Source organism: Serinus canaria, chromosome 3, assembly GCF_022539315.1.
Source record: "Serinus canaria isolate serCan28SL12 chromosome 3, serCan2020, whole genome shotgun sequence".
NCBI lineage: Eukaryota > Metazoa > Chordata > Aves > Passeriformes > Fringillidae > Serinus > Serinus canaria.
This window is the reverse complement of record NC_066316.1, coordinates 37,419,975-37,443,442: the sequence shown is the minus strand read 5'-3', so window position 1 is coordinate 37,443,442 and position 23,468 is coordinate 37,419,975. Positions and strand designations below refer to the sequence as shown.

General features: G+C 40.8%; 2 protein-coding genes and 1 long non-coding RNA gene across 12 annotated transcripts in view; 2 read left to right on the top strand and 1 right to left on the bottom strand.

Annotated features, from left to right (window-relative positions):
* Window positions 1-21,256, bottom strand: part of CEP170 (centrosomal protein 170) — a 96,115-nt gene extending 74,859 nt beyond the window's left edge. For all 8 annotated transcript variants that reach the window (XM_030235481.2, XM_030235487.2, XM_030235483.2 and 5 more), the window contains exon 1: window positions 21,079-21,256. The gene's annotated coding sequence lies outside the window, so the exon portion shown is untranslated. The remainder of the gene's footprint in view (window positions 1-21,078) is intronic.
* On the top strand, window positions 8,967-15,258 carry LOC108962354 (uncharacterized). The gene is made up of 2 exons (XR_003945660.2): window positions 8,967-9,045; window positions 14,370-15,258. It is a non-coding gene; the product is annotated as an uncharacterized LOC108962354 (long non-coding RNA).
* A 58-nt stretch (window positions 21,257-21,314) lies between the features above and the next one.
* Window positions 21,315-23,468, top strand: part of SDCCAG8 (SHH signaling and ciliogenesis regulator SDCCAG8) — a 104,777-nt gene continuing 102,623 nt past the window's right edge. Inside the window, exon 1 of one of the 3 annotated variants that reach the window (XM_050972223.1) lies at window positions 21,315-21,362. In XM_050972223.1, the coding sequence (XP_050828180.1) occupies window positions 21,353-21,362 (10 nt within the window). In that variant the 5' untranslated portion in view covers window positions 21,315-21,352. Of the gene's footprint in view, window positions 21,363-21,596; window positions 21,906-23,468 lie in introns of those variants that run through there. The other 2 variants (XM_018916283.3, XM_009091988.4) reach the window with 2 other exon arrangements.

Sequence of the window (23,468 nt, the reverse complement as noted above, 5' to 3'; positions counted from 1 at the left end):
TGTAACCAATTTCAAATGTCTAAACAGACACAGCCAAGATAAATTTTGATACACTCATGTTATTGCAAGTAAAAATCCTTAATAATCTCAAATTTGAGCATTTTAGTCTCCATTTTTGTACTTGTCTGTAACTGAAAACAGTTCCTACTGAAGTTAGTGAATACTGAGACAACAATCCTACAGAGAAACAAAAAAAGCTATGTTTAAAATTTAAATTAAACCTAATATATGTCTGAAATTCCAACTTTTAAGCACTTCAGTCCTCTACATTAAGACTGAAAATAGTGTAATTTTAATGGCATACAATTATCCTATTGCTGCACAACACATTCTACTTATGAATATTTAAAAACAACATTAAAAAAAGCCCTGCAGCAAGCTGAGACAGAGTACTGACAAAGTCATAAGCCCTTTGTTGCCCATTATTTGCCCTTATAAGTTCCTGTTTCCAGCTGCTAAAGTATTTGCTAAAATTAAGTTTACCTTCTCAGCTGCCTTAATTAAGTATTTGCTAAAATTAAGTTTACCTTTACAACTGCCAGGTACATTTGGGGAAATTTCTGAAGAAATGACAGAAATATTTCTTAAGCAATGTTAGAACAGAATATTCTATGTCAATTTAAGAAAATACTACCTGTAACTCATATATGCAAATTGGTTTTGAAATGTGGCAGAAGGCCTGAGTATCAGTTTGTACCTTGTATTATTGCTCTTGTACAGATCCATCCAAATGGACAAACAAGAGGCTTCTGAAAACCTTCCTTGTGTATATTCATTCAACAAAGGACAGAGATAAATTCTCGCAATCTGTCTACACAGAGGTAGTGAAATAAATTTGTGGAGCTTGCTGTTTTAGTATTATAGCACCAGTTAGAACAAAAAACAAGGCACCTTTTTCCCAGTACTTTCAACTCATCCTGCACTGAAACAAACAGGAGGGGTAGAAGATACAGGAGAGAACATCACCACACAAGGACAAGACACTAGAACCAGACCTAGACAGATTTTGGAATCAGGACTCAAGAAAGGTAAACGTCAGAAATAAGCCATGGCAAGGAACAAATCAGAAATGAGAGCAGTGATGGAGCCAGTAATGGCTGGAGAAGACCTGAAGTTGAAGCTGGTAACCAAATCACAAAGAAATGCTGTCAGCAAGCAACACTTACTGGAAAAGTGCCCCCCATGACTCCTTCATTTACTACACAATGTAATAAAAAGTACCAGTGCCAGCAGTTCTAATTTTGACTGAAATGGAGAAATTTATGCCAAAGAAATAAAAGACCAAACTGAAGGTAACTTCAACCCTGAGATGATTATTGTATCCAGATAATATTGTATCCAGATAATCAATATTCAAAAATAATCTATAAAGATAATTTATTTAAACCTAGGAAGCTCTAAGAGGTAAACAGCACAGTAATATTGTGTACTCTGTCAAACCCTCTGAAGTGGGGTAGTGTAACACACCAAGTGTTCCATGGGCGATCATAATTAACCTACTTACATACATGCATTAGAAAACAACCTTTAACTACATCACCGCATATTTTAATCAGGACTCCACCGTACTCAGGTTAAAACAAAGAGCTTAACAGTCAGTTAATCAGTGCTCTTTTTCCTCTCCTCATCATTTGATTAGCCTGTGCCTTATTTACTGCACATCACTAAAAACCCTTCCTGAATTATTAACTTCCTCCTGACTTCATCTGCCATGCTCAACACCACCACATGTGAAATTCATTAACACTTACGGTAAAACCTCCACAAGTAGTTGTAGAGAGGCTTTCATGTAAATGGGGAACTGTAGAGAGCTTTTTTTAACACTGAAATATTTTAGTCTTGAATATATAAGTTCCAAACCCATCAGCATTTCATTTTAAAGTACCTAGCTTCACATAATATACTGGTATTCAAATGGTCTCATTTATTTCTGTTACATCTCTGAATGCCTAATTCTTTAGCAAAGTAAGCTTAAAACCACACGTAGGATGGCTAGAAAATTAAGAGCACTTTTCCAAAGTAAAAGGTAGGGCTCATCTGCCATCAAAGAACCATATAAACTAGAAAATAATTCATGCCCTAGGATGGCTTCTAAACATGAAGTCATGAAATTCATGAAACTATGCTTGGTGCTTTGGTAATTCTCTGCTGCCTTCACTGCTCACGTCGCTGGCATCCCAGAAAGGGAGACAGAGGGCTGCACAGACAGCAGCCTCCTGACTGAAATTATTCTCACCAATTCCTAGGGCCAGTACACCAAGGGGTTTTATCAGCAAAGAGAGTATCTTGTGCAGGAAAAAAAAAAACAGCAAACCCAAACAAACAAACAAACAAACAAACAAAAAAGTTGCAGTACTGAAGAACCTTCCATTAAGAGCTGGAATTCATTCTACAGAAGCCATATGTCATGCCACAGTAGTGTGTAATGTTGCTCCTCCAAACCTTTAAATAAAGAAATATCCATCTAAATTTAAATGGCTTAGGCTAATGATCTATAAAAATATTTTTTCAAGTATTTATGACCTTTAGTGCACTCAAATGTACTTCACAAGTGTTGGCCATAAAGGTTAATCAAAATATTCCTTTAAAAGGCTGTTAAAATAAAAGGCAAAGGAAGCATAAGGTAATTTATGGTTAAAACCATTGAAACTCTTCATCAAATTGAGATGATGAGCTCACATACTTAGGAAAAATGACCTAAAATTCCTAGGTTTTCAGAAATTGAACAAACTAGCATTATTTCCAAATATTCCACTGACTGGAAAATTCACCTGAACACATCCCTCTAGAAACATTCAAATACTACATACAGCTCTGAAAGCAAAAGTGTTGCCATTCTCACTGATATAAAGAAATATTGATATTAGTTATAAAGATCATTAAAATTTTATTAAATTACTGGACAAAGTGGAACTGGATGGAAAGCATACAAATAGGTAAAGTGTAAGAAAACAGGTAACTCAAGTGAAAGGGATTTATCCATTCAATTTAACTTCCCTGCTCAAATGGGGAACAGGACTGAGCTGAGGATAACTGCCCTTATCACTAAACCAAAACATCTCATAAAAAGATGTTGTCTTCTCTCCTAAAATTACTAAGATGCAAGTGACAGGGCTAGGAATGATACCCTTGAGTATTCTGCTTCTGGAGTATTTGATCTGTTGCACCTGGGCTCAAATATCTGAATTTGGCCACAATTTCTTGAAAAACAGATGAAAAAAATCACACCAAAGCCTTACAATATGTCAAAAAGGTGTCATTTCCCTTATGGACTGAAAGATGTGGCCACAACAAAATTTTACAGCACAAAAGAAATACTGAGAGCAAAGTAACCTTCTTAATCACGTCTCTGCAGTACATTCCCTTTTACCTTCTTTGCCCTCCATGCTTTCAGTCTTCTGATATTCTTCTACAGAGAGATGGAGGAGGAAAGAAGGCAAAACAAAAATATGTAAATATCCTTCAATCTTAGGTCTGAGAAATCCCCAGAACTTTTGTTTATAGACAGAGAACATCTGCTACATCCACTATTTTAAAAAAAGATTTTTCTAAAAGCTATTTTAAACTTAAGGAAAAAAAAATATAACTAACAGATGAGAAGCAAAAAAAAAAAAAAAAAAAAGAAAAAAAAAAAGAAAAAAGCAAGAATCAGGACATCAAGCTCAGTCATGCCCTTCTTTAATTAGTACAATCCTACATAGGCAGATATGAACATTACCTATACTGCCTACCATAAAGGACTAAAACAACAAGAGCAACAGGAGGAGACAAGCTGGACCTAGCAGAGATAGGCCACAGACTCCTAAGCAGCATTTGAGGGAAGAAACTTCCTCATATTTTAATTCCAAAAAAAAAGGCCTTCCAGCTGTGAATATCACTAAGCATAAAGAGAGATTTTCCTCCTGCATTCAAGGAGTTTGAGAACTCTACAGAAGGGACTCACCTACTCTTCTTGCCGTACAGGTCACCCCACACATTGGATGGAAAAAGGACAAGAAAGCAGCTCAGGAGGCTGTTGTCCTTGTCAGGCAGCAAATCTGTGCTGTAACATTGCTGCAGCTCTGGAACTGCACAAGCATCATCTCCTCTGGTCTGGGTCAGAATTAGATCCATGTCTATTTTACCACTGTGACACACAGCAATGGTTGTCAGAACAGCAACTGAAATAGACTTTTTGTTCTGCCAACAGTGCAGCTGCAGTCAAAGTTTCTTTGGAGTTTTGATTTTGAGGGACAATGACTTAAAGATCTTATCCTCCTCTCTTTCTTATATAATAATGACAAAAAAAAAAAAAAAAAAAAAAAAAGAATCCTGAGATCATGCCCTTTTCTATTACACCAGTATCAACATACAAATACTGCAAAGGAATGTATGAAACATAGGGCCTGCCTGATGGCTATCTGTCATTTGAGTGTCACAGAATGCAAAAATATCTGGTCCAGTGACAATTACCTGCTGCTATTATTTCCAGCAGGTAATTGTCACTGGTACTGTGGGTACCAGTGATACAGCCAGGAGCAACCAGAGGAGTATCAAGGATTACAGAGCAGTGATAAAGCACTCTGGGAGTTTTCACATCAATCTTCCCAGTTAAAGGGAAGGGTTGGAAAGGGCCAACTGAATCTGGAGAATCAATAAATGGTTACAGGACTGTGCCACACACAAAGGTTTGGCTATTTAGACCATGGGCTGACTTTGAAAAACCTGGTCTGCTGGGGCACTGCTGTGGTTTATCTATCAGAGAAAGAGAAGAGTATCTTTGGACACAGGTTTGCCAAGCTGGTGAAGAGGCCTTGGAACTACAGTTGCCAGGAAGGCATCAGAGAGACGTGGTAGGATGGCTTCTGTGACTGAAGTGTTAGAATGGAAAGATACAGGGTCTTTAGGAATGATAGGCAAGGCAAAAAGTAAGGGGTATCACCCTGCATATCAGAAACCAGCATGAGCTCCACCTGGGGATGGATGAGGAGCTGACTGAGAGCTTATGGATCAGGATTAGAAGGAGGACAGGAACAGGTGTCATTATAGTGGGTGCCTGCTTCATTCAACCTGAAAGACTGAGCAGATAAAGCACCCTCAATGGACAGACAGGAGTGTCCTCACATTCACAAATCCAGGTCCTCATGGAGGACTTCAATGATCCCAGGGTCTGTTGGAGGGATAACACGGAAGGGTTCCTGGAACGCACTGATCATAACTTCATTCTGCAAGGGCTAGAGGAGCAACAAAGAGGGGCTGGTGGACCTTGTTCTCATCAACAAGGAGAGGCTGGTGGGGAATATGAAGCTCAAGGACAGCCTTGGCTCCACAGAATAGTTAGTTTAAGATCCTTAGGGCAGCCCTTAAGGAGGCTGGACAGAAAGCTCGCTGCCCTAACGACTTCAGGAAAGCAGATTTTGGCCTCTCCAGAGATCTTCAGTCTCTTCCTTAGAGTAGGATATAGCCCTGAAGAAAAGAGGGGTTCAAGAAAGCTCATCAATATTCAAGGATCACATCTTCCAAGTTCAGAAGAGATGCATCCCAACAGAGAGGAAGTTGGGCAGATTTGCCAGAAGACCCACACAGATGAAAAGTAGCTTCTGGACAAACCCAAGCTCACTCAAAAAAGAAGCCTATAGAGGACTGAAGCAAGGATAAGGAGCTTGGCAGAAATACTGTATGAGCAGCCATGGATCAGGTGAGGAAAGCTAGTGCCCTAATAGAATAATCTGGCCAGCAATGCCAAACGCAACAAGAAAAGTTTCATTGGATGTGTCAAGAAAAAAGAAATACTAGAGAAAATGTGGGCCCTTTCCAGAAGGAAAAGAGTGACCTAGTTACCTGGGATATAGAGAAGGCTGAGGCACTCAACCACTTTTTTGCCCTGCCCTTCACCAGCAAAAGCTCCAGCCACACTACCCAAGTCACAGAAGACAAAGGCAGGGACTGGGAGAATGAAAAACCATCAGAGATCAGGGTCAAGACCACCTAATCACTCCGCCAGAGTGATTTCCAGCTGGGATGTGCTGTTGCATGTATGATGCCACAAAGCTTACTCCTGTTTCAGGGATGTGAACCCAGTGAGTAATTTCAGACAAGGTACAGCAGCCTAAACAAGAAAAAAGGGCTGGTGTGTATAAATAATAACTGCATCCTCTCAGACTGAAGACACTGAGAGATGCTAAAGAAAACATACACTTTCTGAGGTTTTCACCTTAAATAGAAAGGCTAAGACATCACATGCTGGAAAAATAGAGTCATCCTGCCACAGGACAGAGGCAAAACAATGTCTTTTAGCTGACCAGAACTCAGAGATCTGTCCTGTTCATGCAGCAATTTGGACATGAATCCACAGCCAAATCTTTGCTCATGGCTGGTATTTGGGTTAGCCATTGCTGGGTGATGCTGATCACTGGCTTGAACCAGTGAAGGTGCACAAGTCAATTGAATCTGATGTGAGACATACAGGTCCAGAGGGAACTGGCAGGTGTAGTGGCTAAGTCACCACCCCCAAAAGAAAAGTAAATTGTGACGCTATGAAGGGGGAAAAGAAACAAGATATCACAATCCCTAGTAGAAGCTAAGAGAGCAAATGGCATTAAAAACAGCAGATTGAAACTAAGTCCTATACCAAGGTGACAAAAAATAAAATACTGGGTTATCTTTACAGAGAATACTGGTAAACAAGCAAATCCTTAGCCTGATTAGAAAACTTTGCTTAGGACAGTTATTGTACATGAATACAGTCTTAGACAACAATCATAAGCCTTTTTATACATATATTGTTCTTACAGTAATGAGAAGTACCTGAAGACTGAATTTTTCCTTTGAAGTTATCCTATCTAAACATTAAAACTTACTCTGTTATTGGCCACTAGGATAAAGCTGTTAAGACTTGAAAGAATTATCCTGTTTTATTCCTTGTACGAGACAATAAAGTCATTTTGCATTCCTGATCTTTAAAATCATTAACAAAAAACCAATTTTTGTGAATGTACTTCTCTGCATCCACCCCAGAGTGAACAGCAATATTTTCCAAAAGCTGCTCTCAATAAACAGCTAAAATAAAGGCTAATAACTGCTTATAAGAGTAGCTTAATTTATGTTCAAACAATTGAGTGTTCATTTTTTGTCCATCACTCTCATTCAGATTAAGGAATTGCATAAAATAAATTATTTTAAAAATTCCCTATTTCACATGGTCATAAGAGATCATCTCTGGAGAGATTAGCACACCAAGCATGCTAATAAAACAGTACATCTGATAAGTAGCCTTTAGAAACTATTGTGGCAAGCCAGCCAAAGAAATCATAGCCAAATCATCTTTGAGAAAAAGCTCCCTGTGATGAAAGCTACAGAAATCCTTCCTTTCCCTCTGATCCGTATCACACTACACTATTGCTGAGATTACCAAACAGGAAAATAAAGAAATAAACAAATACAAATCAGGCATGGCACTCAGGCAGAATGCAATCTTAAAAGAAGCAGTCAAGTCCTCCTCTTCCAGTTCCTATTCACAGTGCCTTCATCGTGGCATATTTCAAGTGACTTTATAGGCTGTGTGTGATGAGGTGGTTTTATTTGCATTGGCCAAGTACTGACCACAGCCCTGAGCACTACTGAAAAAACAAACAGCATTTTTTTGCAAATAAAACTGGACCTCTTAACCTCCCAAGGGTGGTGATTTCACTTTCCCCAAAATTGTGAAATATATGGGGTTTAGCCTGTGACTCAAGATTCTTTGTAAGATTAAATTACATTCAAGGCAATACAATTTTCTTTTTGCTTCCTTCATACTAGGAATTATTTATTTTTTGGGTATAAAGATAAGTTTACTTTCCAAAGAAAAGCATGTACTGAAGTAGTTTTATTATCTACCTTTCTCCTTTTAATTCCCATTTACTTCTTGACACAATGCATGAGTACACAGAACTTGAAAGTGGAAGTGATGGAGGACAATTCTTGATATCAAAGTTACCAATCTCCACATCCATTCATAGCAATACAGATACATAACTCCAAAAAGGCATTCAATTATTATTCTTTGCTACACCTCCACCGTAACAGGAAAAACATTTATCATGTTTTAGAATGTATCAAATGTATCAAAACATTTGATACATTCTATCCTCTCCTTAATGGAATGCTTTAGAGCTTTTTACACAGATTTATTTTTCTTGGAAATACACTGAGTTGTTTGTTCCAAGATCAGTAACACAAGCCCTACATTAAAAAAAAAAAAAAAAAGTAAAAAAAAAAAAAAAAAAAGTTGGATGAACTTATTTTACAAAGCAAGCAAAAGCTCAAACTTTAGCCTTAAAGTTGCAAGAGATGTTTGCTCTAGGCAATCTTCACTGTCTGAAGAGAGGCAGAGTGTGTGTGCATGCATAAAGCATAAAAATAACTCTGTGCCATAATTATGTGGAGTTACATGGGTACTCTGTGAGGTAATTAACATCAGGACAAGCTTAAAATCAAAATTATTTAAAACTTAGCACGGTAACTCTGATGTAAAGAGATCAGATTTTTTTTCCAGCATTTTTCAATATCAGACAAAAACATTAGACTTCATTTTTAGAATGAATCTTTTTCTGATGGGAAGTCCTCTTCCTGAAGATTCATATAAAAACTGAGTAGAAGAAGGCTTAAATGCCTTACATTTCAATTATTTGTTTGGTTCTTTAATCAGAAGCCAAATAGTCCAAAAGAAATCTAACTTTGCAGTTTGGAATATGGCATTTCTTTAATGTTTGTCCTCCTATCTCTCTCGTTCCCATGGAATGAAACTGAAAGGTACCAAATGTAACAAACACTTTCTCAATGTATGTTCACATAAAAACAGATGTCAAAACAACAGTATTAGAAATTCAGCAAGACAGAAAGCAGGGTAAGACATTTGCACAAATGCTAAGAATACCCATGCTTTTAATGATCCATTCCACTTATTGCAAAGATTTTAAAATATAAATGGTTTCCCCACAGAGAAGCTATTCCACAGCTGCTTGTGGTGCCTACACACTCCTTTCCTGTGTGCAGCCAACAAACAGAAATGTAGCTACTAGCATGGTAAGTCTTAATTCTATTTCTTCTGTTATCTCTTATTTACTAAATGTGACTAAACAGTTTAAAGTGAATTATCAAAATAAACTTTCAGAATCAACATGAAGAGTTCATATAGAGCTCAACATTTTTATGCAAGAACTTGTTTGAGCAGGTAAATTACAAGCCCTCAACTGATCATAATCAGGAGTTCTCACTGCTAGGTAAGCAAACTATTTTCATGTGGACTTTATAAGCTGGTTTAACAATGACTGGGGATTTAAACTTGATTCAGTACACTAGCATGTATTTTGCAAAATGCTACAACAAAAATCTGATTCATTTCAGAATACTTGGAGACCACTGAAAAATGCTTTTATTAGTATCACACAACAAATATATTTAAAGACTATTAAATGAATGTGTCTTTCAATGGACAGAAGTCTGGAGGAATCTATGGGAAGAAATCAATATGGATTTTCCATTGTAAGTTTAATAACTTTTCGCCTTAAAAAAAAAGAAAAAAAAGAGATGTGAAAGGGAAGGCTAAATGGGAAGAACTCCAAACTACACATACTTCTCCAAGCACCAAACCAAACATGAGGAAGTGATTCTGTAACCCCATCCACCAACAGGGATCAAGTCATGCTTTTTGGCTGCACTTTAGTGAACAAGCGTGAACACTTGGACTTTTCTTAGTTTAAGAACTACCCACACTTATATGGAAGTTACTCATTTTATGTCTCCAACAAAAAGATTATACTTCAAACTCTTTTAAGCTCAGCTGCTGTGTTAAGCAACATTGACCATGCTGCTGCAGTAGAGAAATAACCTTCTGGTTAACCAAAAATATTTTACAACATTTTAAGATGAAACTAAATATGGACAAGAGCATAAGAAGTTGATTAAGACAGACCATTATGAGTTCCATTGTTAAAGGCTGGAACAATTCACATCCTGTATATTCTTTAAATTATTCTATGTTTCATAGAATCTTGGAATGACTAAGGTTGGAAGAACTCCAAGTGCGTTGCTTGGTTGAATCTTCCTGCTCGAGCAGGGTCATCCTAGAGCACAGGATTGTGTCAGACAGTTCTTGAGTACCTTCAGTGATGGAGACCAGAACCTCTCCAGGCAATCTGTTCCAGTGTGAGGTGCCTGCACAGTGAAGAAGTTTTTCCTCATGTTCAGGTGGAAGTTCCTGTGCATCAGGGTTTTTTAAAAATGTATTCTCTTTAAAAATGCCTTCTTTTCTACAGTTAGCAATTAAAACTCTTACTGAAACCATTTTTAGTTACCTGAGGAAGTAAAGCTTAAGCAAACATTTTGTTTCTACCAATCATTCCTCCCAACAGCAAGCTTTAGAGAGCTGGAGATTTCAGAGTGACAAAGCTTCTAAAAGCTTCAGGAAAATGGAGAGCTGAGCAGAACAAGTTCAAAAGAACAAGTCTGTTGTCCCACTAGAAACACTGTGCTGCAAGTTCAACAATCCCCAGCTCCTTACAGCCTGCTGGCTGACCTGTGCTCACACGGCTCCTTTGTGCTCTCACTGCCTTTGAAGGGCATTTGCACTCAAGTTATTTTCCCCCTTAGAACATTGTGGGAAACAGAACAAGTTAATTTCCCCACACAAGAGTGAGCTCGTGCATGTTGAGATTCAGTACAGTTCGGGATGCAGGACACATCCCTAAGAAACCAGACATTACTTGTTCTCCCGTGTATGTTTTTCTATTTTATCCTAATATGATTGCTCTACTTCAAATCAAAGGAAAGCGCTTTCCCAATGATGCCACAATTTCAGAAATGAGGTTTCTTTTCCCTTTAGCCTTGACTGCACAAGCCTTGCACACTAGAGGGAGGGAGAGAAAAAATACAAACATTCCCAGTACCGGTCCCCAAGATGAGCAGGTTAAGGGCCACCCCATCCAGGCACAAAAGCATTTTTAACAAAATGAGTGCATTCTCATGGCATTGCAAGATAAACACAAAAGCACCATAATTCATTAAAGAGATGTTTCATTAATGATGGTCCAACTGTGTCCATCAATACATCCACAGAAGCTGAACTATACAGTTAGAAAACAGCTGATCTAGAATATACCAGTAATTAACAACTTGCAATCTTTTGCAGACAGAAATGCAGCCAAAAAAATAAAAGAATATTTCAATAATCATGACAAAACAATTAGTCTTTATCATCTGTATTTTCATTCTAAGTAGAACAACAGAGCTCAAAAGACTAATTTTTATTCAAAATTTATCCTCAGCTTCAAAGTGCTTTTCAGATATTTTTGTAGATTTGGTTATAGAGAAAGAAAACACATTTTCAGATTCTGCACAGCTTTTAGTATTTGGTAAAATTCCAGTGTATGCAGAATTTCTGAGAGGGAAGCAGTCTGTGCCTAAGTTTTACTAGCTGAAATGGGGAAGGTAGCTTAATTAAACGTAAAGATATAAATATAAGAACAGTATGGGATGTGAAATTTATAGTGTGGCACCTCTTCCTTATTAGCAGCTCCTGCATACACACTTGTATTGCAGCAGATCTCAAGAAGCCTGCTTTCTGTGAAGTACCTTGTGTTCCCTGCATCTGCCATGGAATAGGAGTTACTATGCACAATTAATACACACTATCTAATTAATCTATCCTGACAACACTAATAAACAGATTAAGATACCCTGTCATAACTTGCTTGCATGTCCAGAACTTCACAGTATTGACTTATTTTCAAATCCTAGTGTTGAAGATTCAGTGGACAGGCAAAAGGGCAGTTTTAAGCCTCACCAAAAAATGCTCAAGTGAAGAAGCTGCAGTTTCATATTAGCTCAAGCCATTTCTATGCTGTCAGGATCCCAGCCCTCTTGCCCCACCCCAACCATAAAGTCAGGACTTCTCCCTTTGCCACAGCTGCAGGCCACACGTGCCTGTGCAGCTGAGCTGGGTTATTTCAATGTTCAGCTCTCCACAGAATAACTCTTGTGCTCTTCTCCACTCCCATAAACAAGTGAATGATGCCCAGAAGCTTCACACCAGGGTAGGACCAAAGCAAAAGGGGCAAGGCTGTGCAGGTGAGAGTGGCAGAAAAGGGGAGAAGAAGGACCAGGACAGCCAGTAGCAAGCTCTGCTTAGGCTGCTACAAGAACACAAGGCAATTAGACCAAATCCCCCTAAGCCTCACAGGACTTCTTATATTTAAACAAATCTGTAGGAACTGTAAGGACTATTAATAGAGAACCACAGAATAGCTTGGGTTGGAAGGGACCTCAAAGATCAAAAAAGTTCTAATCCCCCTGCCATGGGCAGGACACATTCCACTAGACCAGGTTGCTCAGGTCCCCACGTCGTCTTGAGCACCTCCAGGGATGGGACATCGACCACTTCCCTGGGCAACCTGTTCCAGTGCTTCACCATAATTTCTATTCAAATATAAAGTAGGTTTTCATATATATCCATTACAGACTAAAACTACATACTTTCTAAAATGTTTCAGTGCGTAATTTTATTATTTTTTCACTTGCTGAACTATGTTTTATAAGACACCCAATGATCAAATCTTTAGTCTCTCATCTCATGATGCACTAATGCAGTTGGTCTTCTAAATCTGTTTCAGATCAGACATTCCTAATGTGAATAAGTATCATGAATAGAAAGAAAGAATTCCTATGGAAATAACTATATAAATAAAACAATACATGGACATAATTGAATACATTTTTTTTGAAGATCAGTGGCATTGTCCCTCAAAAACCACAACAGATAAAAACAGCAAGGCTTAATGCTTTTCTTGGTTTTGCAATAAAACTGTAAAAAGGGAAAGTCTCACAAAATCCAAGAACTCAGGAATCTTAACCTCTTTAAACTAGTATTGTCCCACAATGCTGTCTTAATTAATTTCATTAACCATGCAAAAAATAGTAGTGTACTTGATAACATTCATACTTTTAAATGAAATTAAAGGTTCCCATTTGCCTAAGCTGGACAACAAATAACTCATGACTTCCTGGCTCACTCTCATGTCTTGATGGTTCAGCCTTTATTTTTACTGCCACATTTCAAATGTGGCAGTGTCACATTTCACATTTATTATATGCTATAGTCTGTCCAGACATCAAAAGGAATTAATCTTGTTAGACATTCAAGTAAATACCCAGCTATATTAGCCAAACCAATTGAAAACAGTTATTGTGTGGGGTACATAAATGAGGTAAGTTAGATTTAAGACCAAAAGCAACATCAGAAACTGTCAGAAAGAAATTTCTCACTTCTTAACACACTAGAACACAAGCCCTGATGAATTAAAAAAAACCTTTACAACACTACAACTACATGCAGGTATTGAAAGGTGATTGAAAGGCTGCATAACTTAGCTCCTTGTTCTGTTTCAGTGACCTCCTCAAAGCCAGTAACCAGGCAGCATTTTGAAACAAGCCCCATGCAATGACAACTCTCCAAGAGTTCAATACAAACCAGACTCTGGAGTATCAGTCTGCCCTAAGGGGGAAGGTGACTGTTGCTATTTGCAGCTTCAACAGCACAACACCTAACACATTTAACTTTGACAGCTGAAGTTGCCAATAAAGTGTGCTAAAGAAAATGCAATCAGGCCACAAAAATGGAGAAAAGCAAAGTGTGTCTGTTGAAGGGATGGTAGAAAAATTACACATCCAGTATTCAAGACAATTATGTGTTATTTAGAAGTTTCAAATACTAGAGAAAGTAGTATTTATTTCAGGAAAATAGAAAAAGACAATATTGGTTAATGACAAGCAATAAACTTCCTACAGCAAGCTAAAGAATATAATGCAACAGAATTACATTTGGCTCTGTGTTGCTGTGTAAAAACAGATCCTTCCATACACAGATGTAATCTGCAGCACCTGAAGATCCACTGACTGCACTAAGACCTGGGGCAGACAGAAACTTACCCATGCTCAAGGAAGCCAAAAATAAAATTCAGAATGAGAAAAAGAGCCAACAAAAAAAAACCCCAGGATATATAGAGTAAGCATCAAGTGGCAAACTATGATTACAGAAACAATGATACATTTTCTCCAATGGCTACCTTATTTCAAGTATTGTTATTGTCAACCTTAAAAAAGAATTTAAAAAAAGTTTGCAACCATATTTGGGCCTTCAAGTGATTGACTCAATTTATAGCCAAGCTTTAGTTCAACCGGACTTTTTTGTGCAAACGTATTTTTCCATTGCTTATTATTGGTGTTCTTTTCTTCTAGTTTTGTTTTGGTTTTGGGTAGTGTTCTTCTTTTAAATACTTATTCTTTTTCATAATACTCCTACTGACTAATTTCAGTTCTGTGCCAGCAACATTATCTTTCTTACTGTTCTCCAGCTATGACAAAAACTGAAGAGAACAAAGCAACACAGTACTATCTACAGAAGAAAAAACAAGACAAAACAACAACAAAAAAAAGCATGTTCATCAGAAGCCTCATTTCAGCTCCTCATAAAACAACTGGAATCTGTTTTCAGATGAAAAACACTCATATGCTTCCAATCTTTATTTCAGACCTTGAGGAGTTCATGCCTTTTTCTGATATGCCACATAATATGTATCTGTAGGACTGATATATTTGTGGGGATGCAATTGCACCACTCAGAAGAGCACTCAGCAACAAATAGTTAGGCACAGGATTCCTTGTAATATATTAGGACTGGAGCTTGTCTAAAAGGAGTTCACAAGGTGAATTTAAAAGCTGATCAATTAGGATTTAATTCATTAAAAATATGCTACAGAATTTGTCATCAAAATTCTAGAAGTTGAAACTAAAAACACCTAGCAGGAATTATGGCATACTTAGAACTAATTAATTTCACTAAGGCTGTTCAAGATTGAAGTCTACAATGACTTCATCAAAATAAAGGCTCTACCCAATTATCACCAATCTGGCCCAATAAAATAATCAGCATGATGTTTGAATCACTATGAGAGCATGATGACTGCACAACACTTAGAAGAAAAACAGTTTTTGAAAAAGACATTTTATTATGTTTATCAACAAGAACTGTAAAAGTAAAACAAACACAAAATGATCACCAAAGCCAGTATTATCTCTAACATGAAAAAAACTATACAGGTTCCATTAATTCTTATGTCAACAAGTTAATATCGTCTTCAAAACTCTTTGCTAATGCAAAAGCTAACAAGTTCTGGGCTCTCAGTTACTCCTAAAAGGCTTCCTGACTAATTTCTGCTTAAAATTAAAGAAATATTTGCAATAGCCAGTGTCACAGTCAACTTCAAGCTAAAATTCAAGCTGTGTTTTTGACTAGCAGATCACCTCACAAAAAGTCATTCCTACAAGAAGTGTTTCACCCTTATTTTATCTGACTATACTCCCTGGAAACCAAGTGCAATAAAAAGAAAACATGACCACTTAAAGAAAGAGGAGATGAATGACCAGAAGAGTAATCATCATTATTCTCAAAAAACTGGGACAGCTTTTTTGCAGTAAAAAAAATTGTAGAAAACCAAGACTTTAATTATTTAATTAAGCTGATACATTGCTGAACATGAATAAAAAATTAGGTCATTTTTGCTGAATTGCCTATTCAAGACTCAGTTGAAGAAATGAAGACCAAGTGGAAGGAACTATCCTTAACAGAAACTACACCTGACTCAAAAGTTTGAAGCAGAAAATAGATGGGAGGTTATCAACGCCTCAGCAGAAAGCAAGAAACATTGCTTGCACCCCTTTCAACTCTACCTTGGCACCAGGTTATACCTATTCTTGGAGAAAAGAAAATGGGTATAAATCAGAACAAAGGTACATCTATGTGGCCACTTTAAGGAAGATTCCAAAGGGGGAAAAAAGAGAAGTAAAACTACAATATTACCCTTTAAGTGTTTTTGGGTTAGTAAATGACATTGTGAAGTTAAGTAGAATAATTCCTGACATCAAGATTTCTGTGATGATCCAGTTCCATAGGGCTAAATAATCAGCCAGGTTACAGGGTAGAGAGGAGAGAAGGCAGGATTAATGAAAGCAGGAAGTATGTTCATGAGAAAACTGAAAAGGTATCATGACACTCTAACTTCCTGCATTTCTCTTCCTAATTCTGAAGTGCAATCCACTTCGAGAAGACAAATAAGACAAAATTGAAAAGGCTTTGGTTTTGAACACAGAATAGAATGCATATTTAGATGGGCAAATATTTGCAAATGAATAGAAAGATCATCAACAAAATTATTTGGGCATGTAATTTTGAGGGAAAAGTTGCAAGCACATCTGATTAAATGCACCGAGTGTATCACTACTTTCAGACTATAATGATTTGCTAATGGATTGATTACAAGTTTTTCGTATGCCACAGCTGAAGACTAACTAAATACCCCCATGCACAAAGAAATATCTTGGAAATGCCAGGGAGTGGCACCACTTCTGCTATTATGTCTCTGAAAAGCTCATTAATTACAGTTCTTCCTGGAAAGAAATAAAATGAGCAGAACCAGAATTTTATTTGGAATGAAGAGCAAAATGAGATCTGGAAAATGCACCACACAGACTTGAGAAGACTCAGCTATTCGTCAAGGACAATACCCTCCTAAGTTTCACTGACTGGATCAGAATATAAAACATTTCTGTTCAAAAGAATGGAAACAAATAAACAGAGGACTCTATTACAAGAACACCAAACCCTGCAATAAAAGCAGCAAAACCAACCAAAGGAGCAAGACGGTAAGAGGGCTGCAGTTGCAGGATCTGAGTCAGCTCACTAGACCCACCAGAAGGTGATGCCGAAGCTCTGAAAAGCACCTAGCTAAGGAGAAGTCTATTTTTTCACTAGCAGTTTATCAAAGGAGAAAAAGAGAAGGAGAAACAAAGCTGGGCTTTGCTGGGCTCACATGTGAAAAATTTATCACATACTATTCAAGGAATAAAAATAAAAACCATGTTTTAATCTCAGTTTTGAATTAAAAAACCCACCCTTTCTCAAAACCCCTACCTACTAGAACCTTCCTACAATTCACACAACCCACATACTTCAAAACTAGTAAATAGGAGAGACAAAACTAGGAAAATACTTGAAAATTTACATCCCTAAATTCCATAAAGGAGAAGATACCAACATTAGCCTGGAGCAAAAATCCTGCTTATCCCAGTACAAAGGCCACAATGCTTAATAGAACTACTCGTCCTCCCTTTTTTAACATTTACTTTACAGTGATAATTTTTTTTCTTCTAGAGATAGGTTCTGAATGTTTAGTCTGTGGCTGTGGATATTTTACATATTAAGGACCTCAAATAAAGACCAACAGAACAAAACCACTATCTTAATTTTTTGTTTTCTTGGATTAATACATAACCCACCTCCTGCCTGACCACAGTAGCCTGCAATGGTGCAGGGGACAGCCATATAGGACAGTAAAGCATGTTAAATGTATCTATCTTTGCTACTGGAAAAATGAGTATTCCCCTCTTCCTGGCTTGACACTGCTGACCCCATTCTGTGTACTTGCTCTGGCACTCATCTGACCACACAATAAGATAATTCAATTTGCTAATCCAAGGGAGGAAGGGAAAAAAAAAGAGCAAAGCAAAAAGAAAAGAAGTAGTGTTCTCCTGGGTTAGTGGAGTGAATTAACTTCTCATGTACTTCGTAAACTACCAGAGTCACTGCAACGAAGCAGTGCAGCCATGCTGTACCATACCCAAAGAGAAGGGAGTAACTGGGAATACTCCACACAGAGCCATGAAGATAGGAGAACAACTAGTCAGCCTCTTTAATATCCACCCACTCCCTTACTTCTCCCCCGTAATCTAAGAGCCGGCAGAACACACTTCAATTTCAGTGATGCAGCACTGAGTACATTCCCAAACCCAGGTCTCCCCACCTGAAATCTAATTACATCAGCAATCTACTAAAATATAATTGTGGCTTTTGTTTGAAACCTCTAGGACAAGCTGGTTTTGACATATGATAAAAAATTACATACATACCAATTTAAAATATAAGGGTTTTTTGAAGGTCAAACACAATTTTAGCTAAAAAGATCACTCTACCCACAATTGCATCTGTAGAATAAAAACAGCCACCCAGCTTTTTGGTGGTAGAGTCAGAGAAACTAAACTACAAGACAGAACTAGGCATGTGCAGTTTATTTTAGTATTTTTATGAATGTATAACTGTACAACAGACATACATGAAGTTGTTTAAACAACTCTCTTCCCACCCTTATTTGTACGCATTCTGTTAGTTTAAGTCACCTCATCACATAGTACTTTTCCCCATGACACCTGCCCTATTCAATACCCCAGCTGGACTGTGATCCAGGGAAACATTAGCACTGAAGGCAGCTGCTCTCAGTAGACCAGTCCCTGGAAAACGCATGGATACACACGAGGATCAATACTAGAACGGAAGACACACAGGCCTTTGGTGAGAGTATTACAAACCTACAGACAATGAAAGGCCCCCACAGGCTCAATCAGCACAGTGAAGATGTGCACCTTAGAGGAGATACACACATCCAACCCCAGTCCCCAGCTAGCAGACTTAAAGCTCCATGCCTCAGTCAGAAACAACTTCCTTTACTCAAATAGCAGTCTCTTGGTCACAACACAATCAATTTTTCTACATTATGCATATTCTTCAAACAGGGGGAAGTGCCATTGTGTTCTTTTACAATCTCACAAGTGCTAGAAGCAGAGAGAATTTACTTGTAGAAAACGTCCTATATGCATGTATTCCATATCTGATGCTTCAGTTCAGAATTTTCTAAAGGAAAACCAGAATTTCACAGCTTTTCTTTGCTTTCTAGCTAAAGTAAAAACAATCTGTTGTATCTCAGCTCCATTCTGCCTGCAAAGCTAAGAAAAGCAGTGCTAACATGGAAACTGTCCTGTTAGGAAAATCAAGGAGATACTATGATATCAATACACATTAAATACCTTCTTCCTGCAATGCCAAGAACTGGAAATGGTACTGCAAAATCCTTTTCTGCAGCTTCTCATTCCTTGGGTTTCATTCCAGGTATTTGACAAAGCTTCCAAGCTCTCACCTACAACTGAACATAGACTTTTCCAGTTCATTTTCATAAGCTGGAGCTTTTCTGGCTTGTATGTTATCACCAGACTTTTGAAGAAATTTTGCTTGTCAAGTCCATTACAGCCGATGAAACTCGATATAGAAATAACCCATTGCTTTTTTTCAAAAGTCAGATTAGATATGGGAAATAGTCCTATGTCAAAACCACTCCCCAAACAATGCACTGTCATGCCAAAGTTTGGTAACAACTTAGAAGGTTTCTCTTCAAAAGAATTAAAGGAAGCATTTTAATCTGATCCATTCCAAATAACTTCAAAATTCTTGAGATTTTGACAAAATTCCTTGTATCCCCAGCTGCACTATTCGCTCTATTCAGCCAGCCTCCCTAACCTCCATCAGACAAAGGGAAAATAAAGCCAACAAGAACAAAACATTTACATGAAGGTGAAAAAGTGTTTTAAAAAGTGATCAAGAGTGAAGGGAGATTCTTTGCAGTGTTTATGCTTAACTTTTTCCTTGTTAAATAAAATTGAAAGTTGAGGAGCTTCCATATCAGCAGAGTTTAGCAAGACAGACTTCTCAGCAAGTCTCAGCATTTGGACATAAAATAATTGTCAGAGGAAATTAATCATAGGAAATCACAGCATATGTAATCATGCCTCCGTTCAGTTTACAAAAACTGCCCCATCCCACATATCATTTTGCAGACGCAAGCCCAGGGCCAAGAACGCTGTCACAAAGCCTTGAATGGCATTCCAAAGGAGAAAAGATGATCATCGCAGTGCTAGAACAGGCTTTATTCTTTCAAAGTACTTAAATATTTTATGAGTACCTTTGCTTTCACAGGGAAGAAAATAATTTCCTCCAAGTGCAGATCAGTGGATGCTATCTAATCTCCTGTCACAATAACGCAATCCTTATGTACACACAACTCATCAGCATACCATCTACATCTTTTTTTTTTTTTTTTTTTTTTCCATCAAGCCGCGAGCACTGATGCGCTAATTGTCGGCTTATGCTGAAAAAGCGCTCAGCACACGGCGGCCAGCGCTGGCAGGCAGCGCACGCCGTGCCCGCCCGGCTCCCGGCCCCGTGCCCGGCGGCCGCGGGGCGCAGCGGGGCCCGGGGAGCGCCCCCGCCCCGCCCCTCCCGCCCGCTTCCTCCGCCGCGACGCCGCTTTCTGCTCGAAAATCGCCATCGGGTTTTTGTTAGCGCAGTAACCCGTTCGTCCCCACGGCGAGCACACAAAGTGGGCCCGGGCTGCTCCTCGCCGCCGGGGACAAAACCCCTGATTTCATGTTTTTCCCGGGAAGGGCCTCGAAAAAAGGAAAAGCTCACGCCTTCGGGAGGATATTTTCGGAAGCAGGGGACCTGACTCGTCGGGTGGAAATACGCAATACGAGAAAAGGCGAAACCCGCAGATTTTCTCTATCACCCTTTCACAGAAGACATTATTTTAAGGAGACGGGGGGGAACGCCGCATCCCAGGCGAAGGGCGTCACTGATTTTTAAATCCGGAGAAACACGCCGCCTCCAGCCCCGGGGCAGTCAGTGAAAGAAGGTCACCCCCAAAAAAATTAAACCTCTGGAAACGTCTCCGCTGGAACCGCGGAAATCCGCCCGCGGTAGAGGAGGCTGCGCAGCCCCGGGGCTGCCTGGCTGGGTGGGTGTGCCGGGGGCACCCCGCGGGCGGAAAGCAGCAGGGAGACGCGGGCAGCGGGATCCAGTAGCACCAAATGCCAGATGTGGGATGCCGTCCGCGTCCCGCCTGAGGCGATGCCCCTTGGCACCGGCGATTGCCCCGCACTGACGAGGGCAAAGGGAGGCGGGGGCGCGGAGTAAGCTACGGGCCCGGCGGGGACGGGGGAGGGGGACCGGGCTGTGCCCAGACCGTGCTGCCTCCCCCTCCTCCAGCTGCAGCCCGCCCGGGTCCCGGCGGGCGGGTACCTCCTGACACAATAGGCACCGGGCGGACCGCGGCCCCTCTCCCCGCCACGGCTCCCGCCCGACCCGCCGCCCAGGGCGGCGGCGGCAGCAGCATCCTCACTCACCCCTCCGAGGAGGTTCGCGCGCCGGGGAGGGGCCGTCGCTAGCGGGTGCTCAGCGAGCCGGCATCCCGCGGGATGCGGGAGCGAGGGCGGAGCGCTCGGTGTCCCTCTGGCAACGGCCCCGGCGTTATTCCCTGCACATAGCGGCGGCTAACGGCACCGCGGCACCGCGCCGCACTGCGCACGCGCCGGGGCCCAGCGGCGGCGGGGCCGCGTGCGCCTGCGCCGCCCGCAGACAATAGCGCTCCCCGGGCGGCGGGCGATCCCCGCGCGGGCGATGGCGGGAGGTAAACGGCGCTTCCCGCCCCGATCCGCCCCGGCCGTGGCGGGACCGGCGCTGAGCCCTCCGCAAGGCCGAGGGCGTAGGCGGACGGGGTGTGCTGTGCGCAGGCGCGACTGCGGCCGCGATCCACAACAAAGGGGAGACGGGTTGCGGCGACCACCCTTTCCCAGTTGCCGGGGGTGGGCGGTGGGCGGGGACTCTGCCTCCGACGGCGCGGTGCATGCCGGGACTTGTAGTCCCGGCGGCAGCATTCCCGCCGTCGGGAAGCGCGAAGGATTCCTGGCGTTGCTAGTCTCAGCTGCGGCGGCAGACGGCAACGGTCGGCCACCAGGAGCCGGAGGGATCCCCGCAGGTGGCTCCTTCGAGAGCCCGAAGCGGGAAGGTAGAACGGGTGGAACTACCGTCCCCCAGCCTCGCCGCGGGGAGCCCCCGGTGCCGGGGGACAGCCCCGGCTGCTCCCCGGCGGCCAGCGGCGTCCTGATGCGGGCTCCAGGCGGGGAGCGCGCCCTGGAGGAGTCCCTGGAGCGGTACCAGAGGCGCCTCCGAGGTGAGCGGTACGGGAGCGGGCTGTGGCTGACCCGCCGCCCGGATCTGTGGCTGCCCCCGCCCCGCGCAGCGCCCCGGCCGGGCTGGGACGGGCGCGCAGCGGGGAAGTTGCGCCTTGCTGTTCCCACACCCGAAGGCAGGCGCCCTTCTTGCTGTGACACGGCTCGGGCAGGACCGCTGCTGCTTCGGGGGCGGTTCTGGTTCGTGTGAGGGTTTTGGCCATCCTTTAAGCATCGGATTCTAGTCGTGGTGAAGATGGGGGTACAAATGGATTCTAATGAGAGCAGTTGTTTCCCGTGCCAGCGAGTGGTTTCATACCTGCCGCTTTGTCCATGAAGCGTGGTATATAGCCTGACAGAGAGCACCTGAATCTGTCAGCCGTGACACCTGGGCTTGCCAGCCTTCAGACTGCCTCTAGCTGGGCAAAGTAAATGTCCGAATTCTGAAGAAAGCCAGTGGATATTTTGTGGGTATCCAAACCTATTGCTGCGAAAAGTTGTGTTCTGAGCACAGCACCCCCGCATGGCCTGTTGGGATGTTTCCTGTCCCATAGGAAACAACATTGCCAAAAAGAAGAAAGAAACAAGGGTAAAACAATGGAAACATTTTCAAATAGCTACTTGATACTCGATTCTCAGCAAATATTTTTTTACTTCCTTCTCAAAGGAGCATCCGCAACATTTCATTAGCAATACATTACAATAGATTTCTTACATTAGCAATAGATTTCTTTTGTTCCACAAGATAGAACTTCGAGGAATAATTTCTATTTACTTTTTCTGTAGATGAAATGGGCATGGTAATGCTACTTGACACGTGCATGTAACAGTTATTGCAGAACAGTTAGGATGACAAATATCAGGGCTGTTTAACTGTGTGTAAGACTGCTAGAGCTGACCATATCTAATGGATGTGTTGGATGCATGTAGTCTCTTCATACAACTTATTTTCATTTTGTCTTTTTCTGACTGGATCCCCTTGCTCTGGATCCGTTACATTTGTTAAATAATTTCTGGTGAGCCTTTGCCCTTTACATTCTTGGAAACAAGAACTTTCTTTTCATACAATGCCAAGGTAGTTTTGATTTCATACATCTGGGGGTGCCTCTCATGTAGAAATCAATATGATGATGCACAAACAGCCCCAATACAGGGTGATATAACCCGAGTTCCATTGTGTTTCTGAAAGAACTTCTTTCTTTCTCAGTGATGTAGAATTTTTAACTCCTTTGAGCTGTACAGCATTTTCCACATCATTACCGGTGTTAGGAATTTACTGTAGGACAAATAGGTCATCATTACTCTCAAAGCTGTCAAATCTAATGCTTTTCCTATTTTTCTTATATCGTTATACAGCTTGAGATTTTTCTCCCCATAGGGGTGACCCTGTCATCCAGGTTCTGCAATTTTAGGTAATGAAGCATTCTTAACCTGCCTGTAATGCTTGACATTATCTGGATGCAGGCTGAGCTCATGGCAAAAGGTTTTCATGGCCCATGCTGGACACCAGAAGAATTACTTTACAGCCTTACTCAGTTTGATGGAAGAGTGGATAAGTTCCCAAA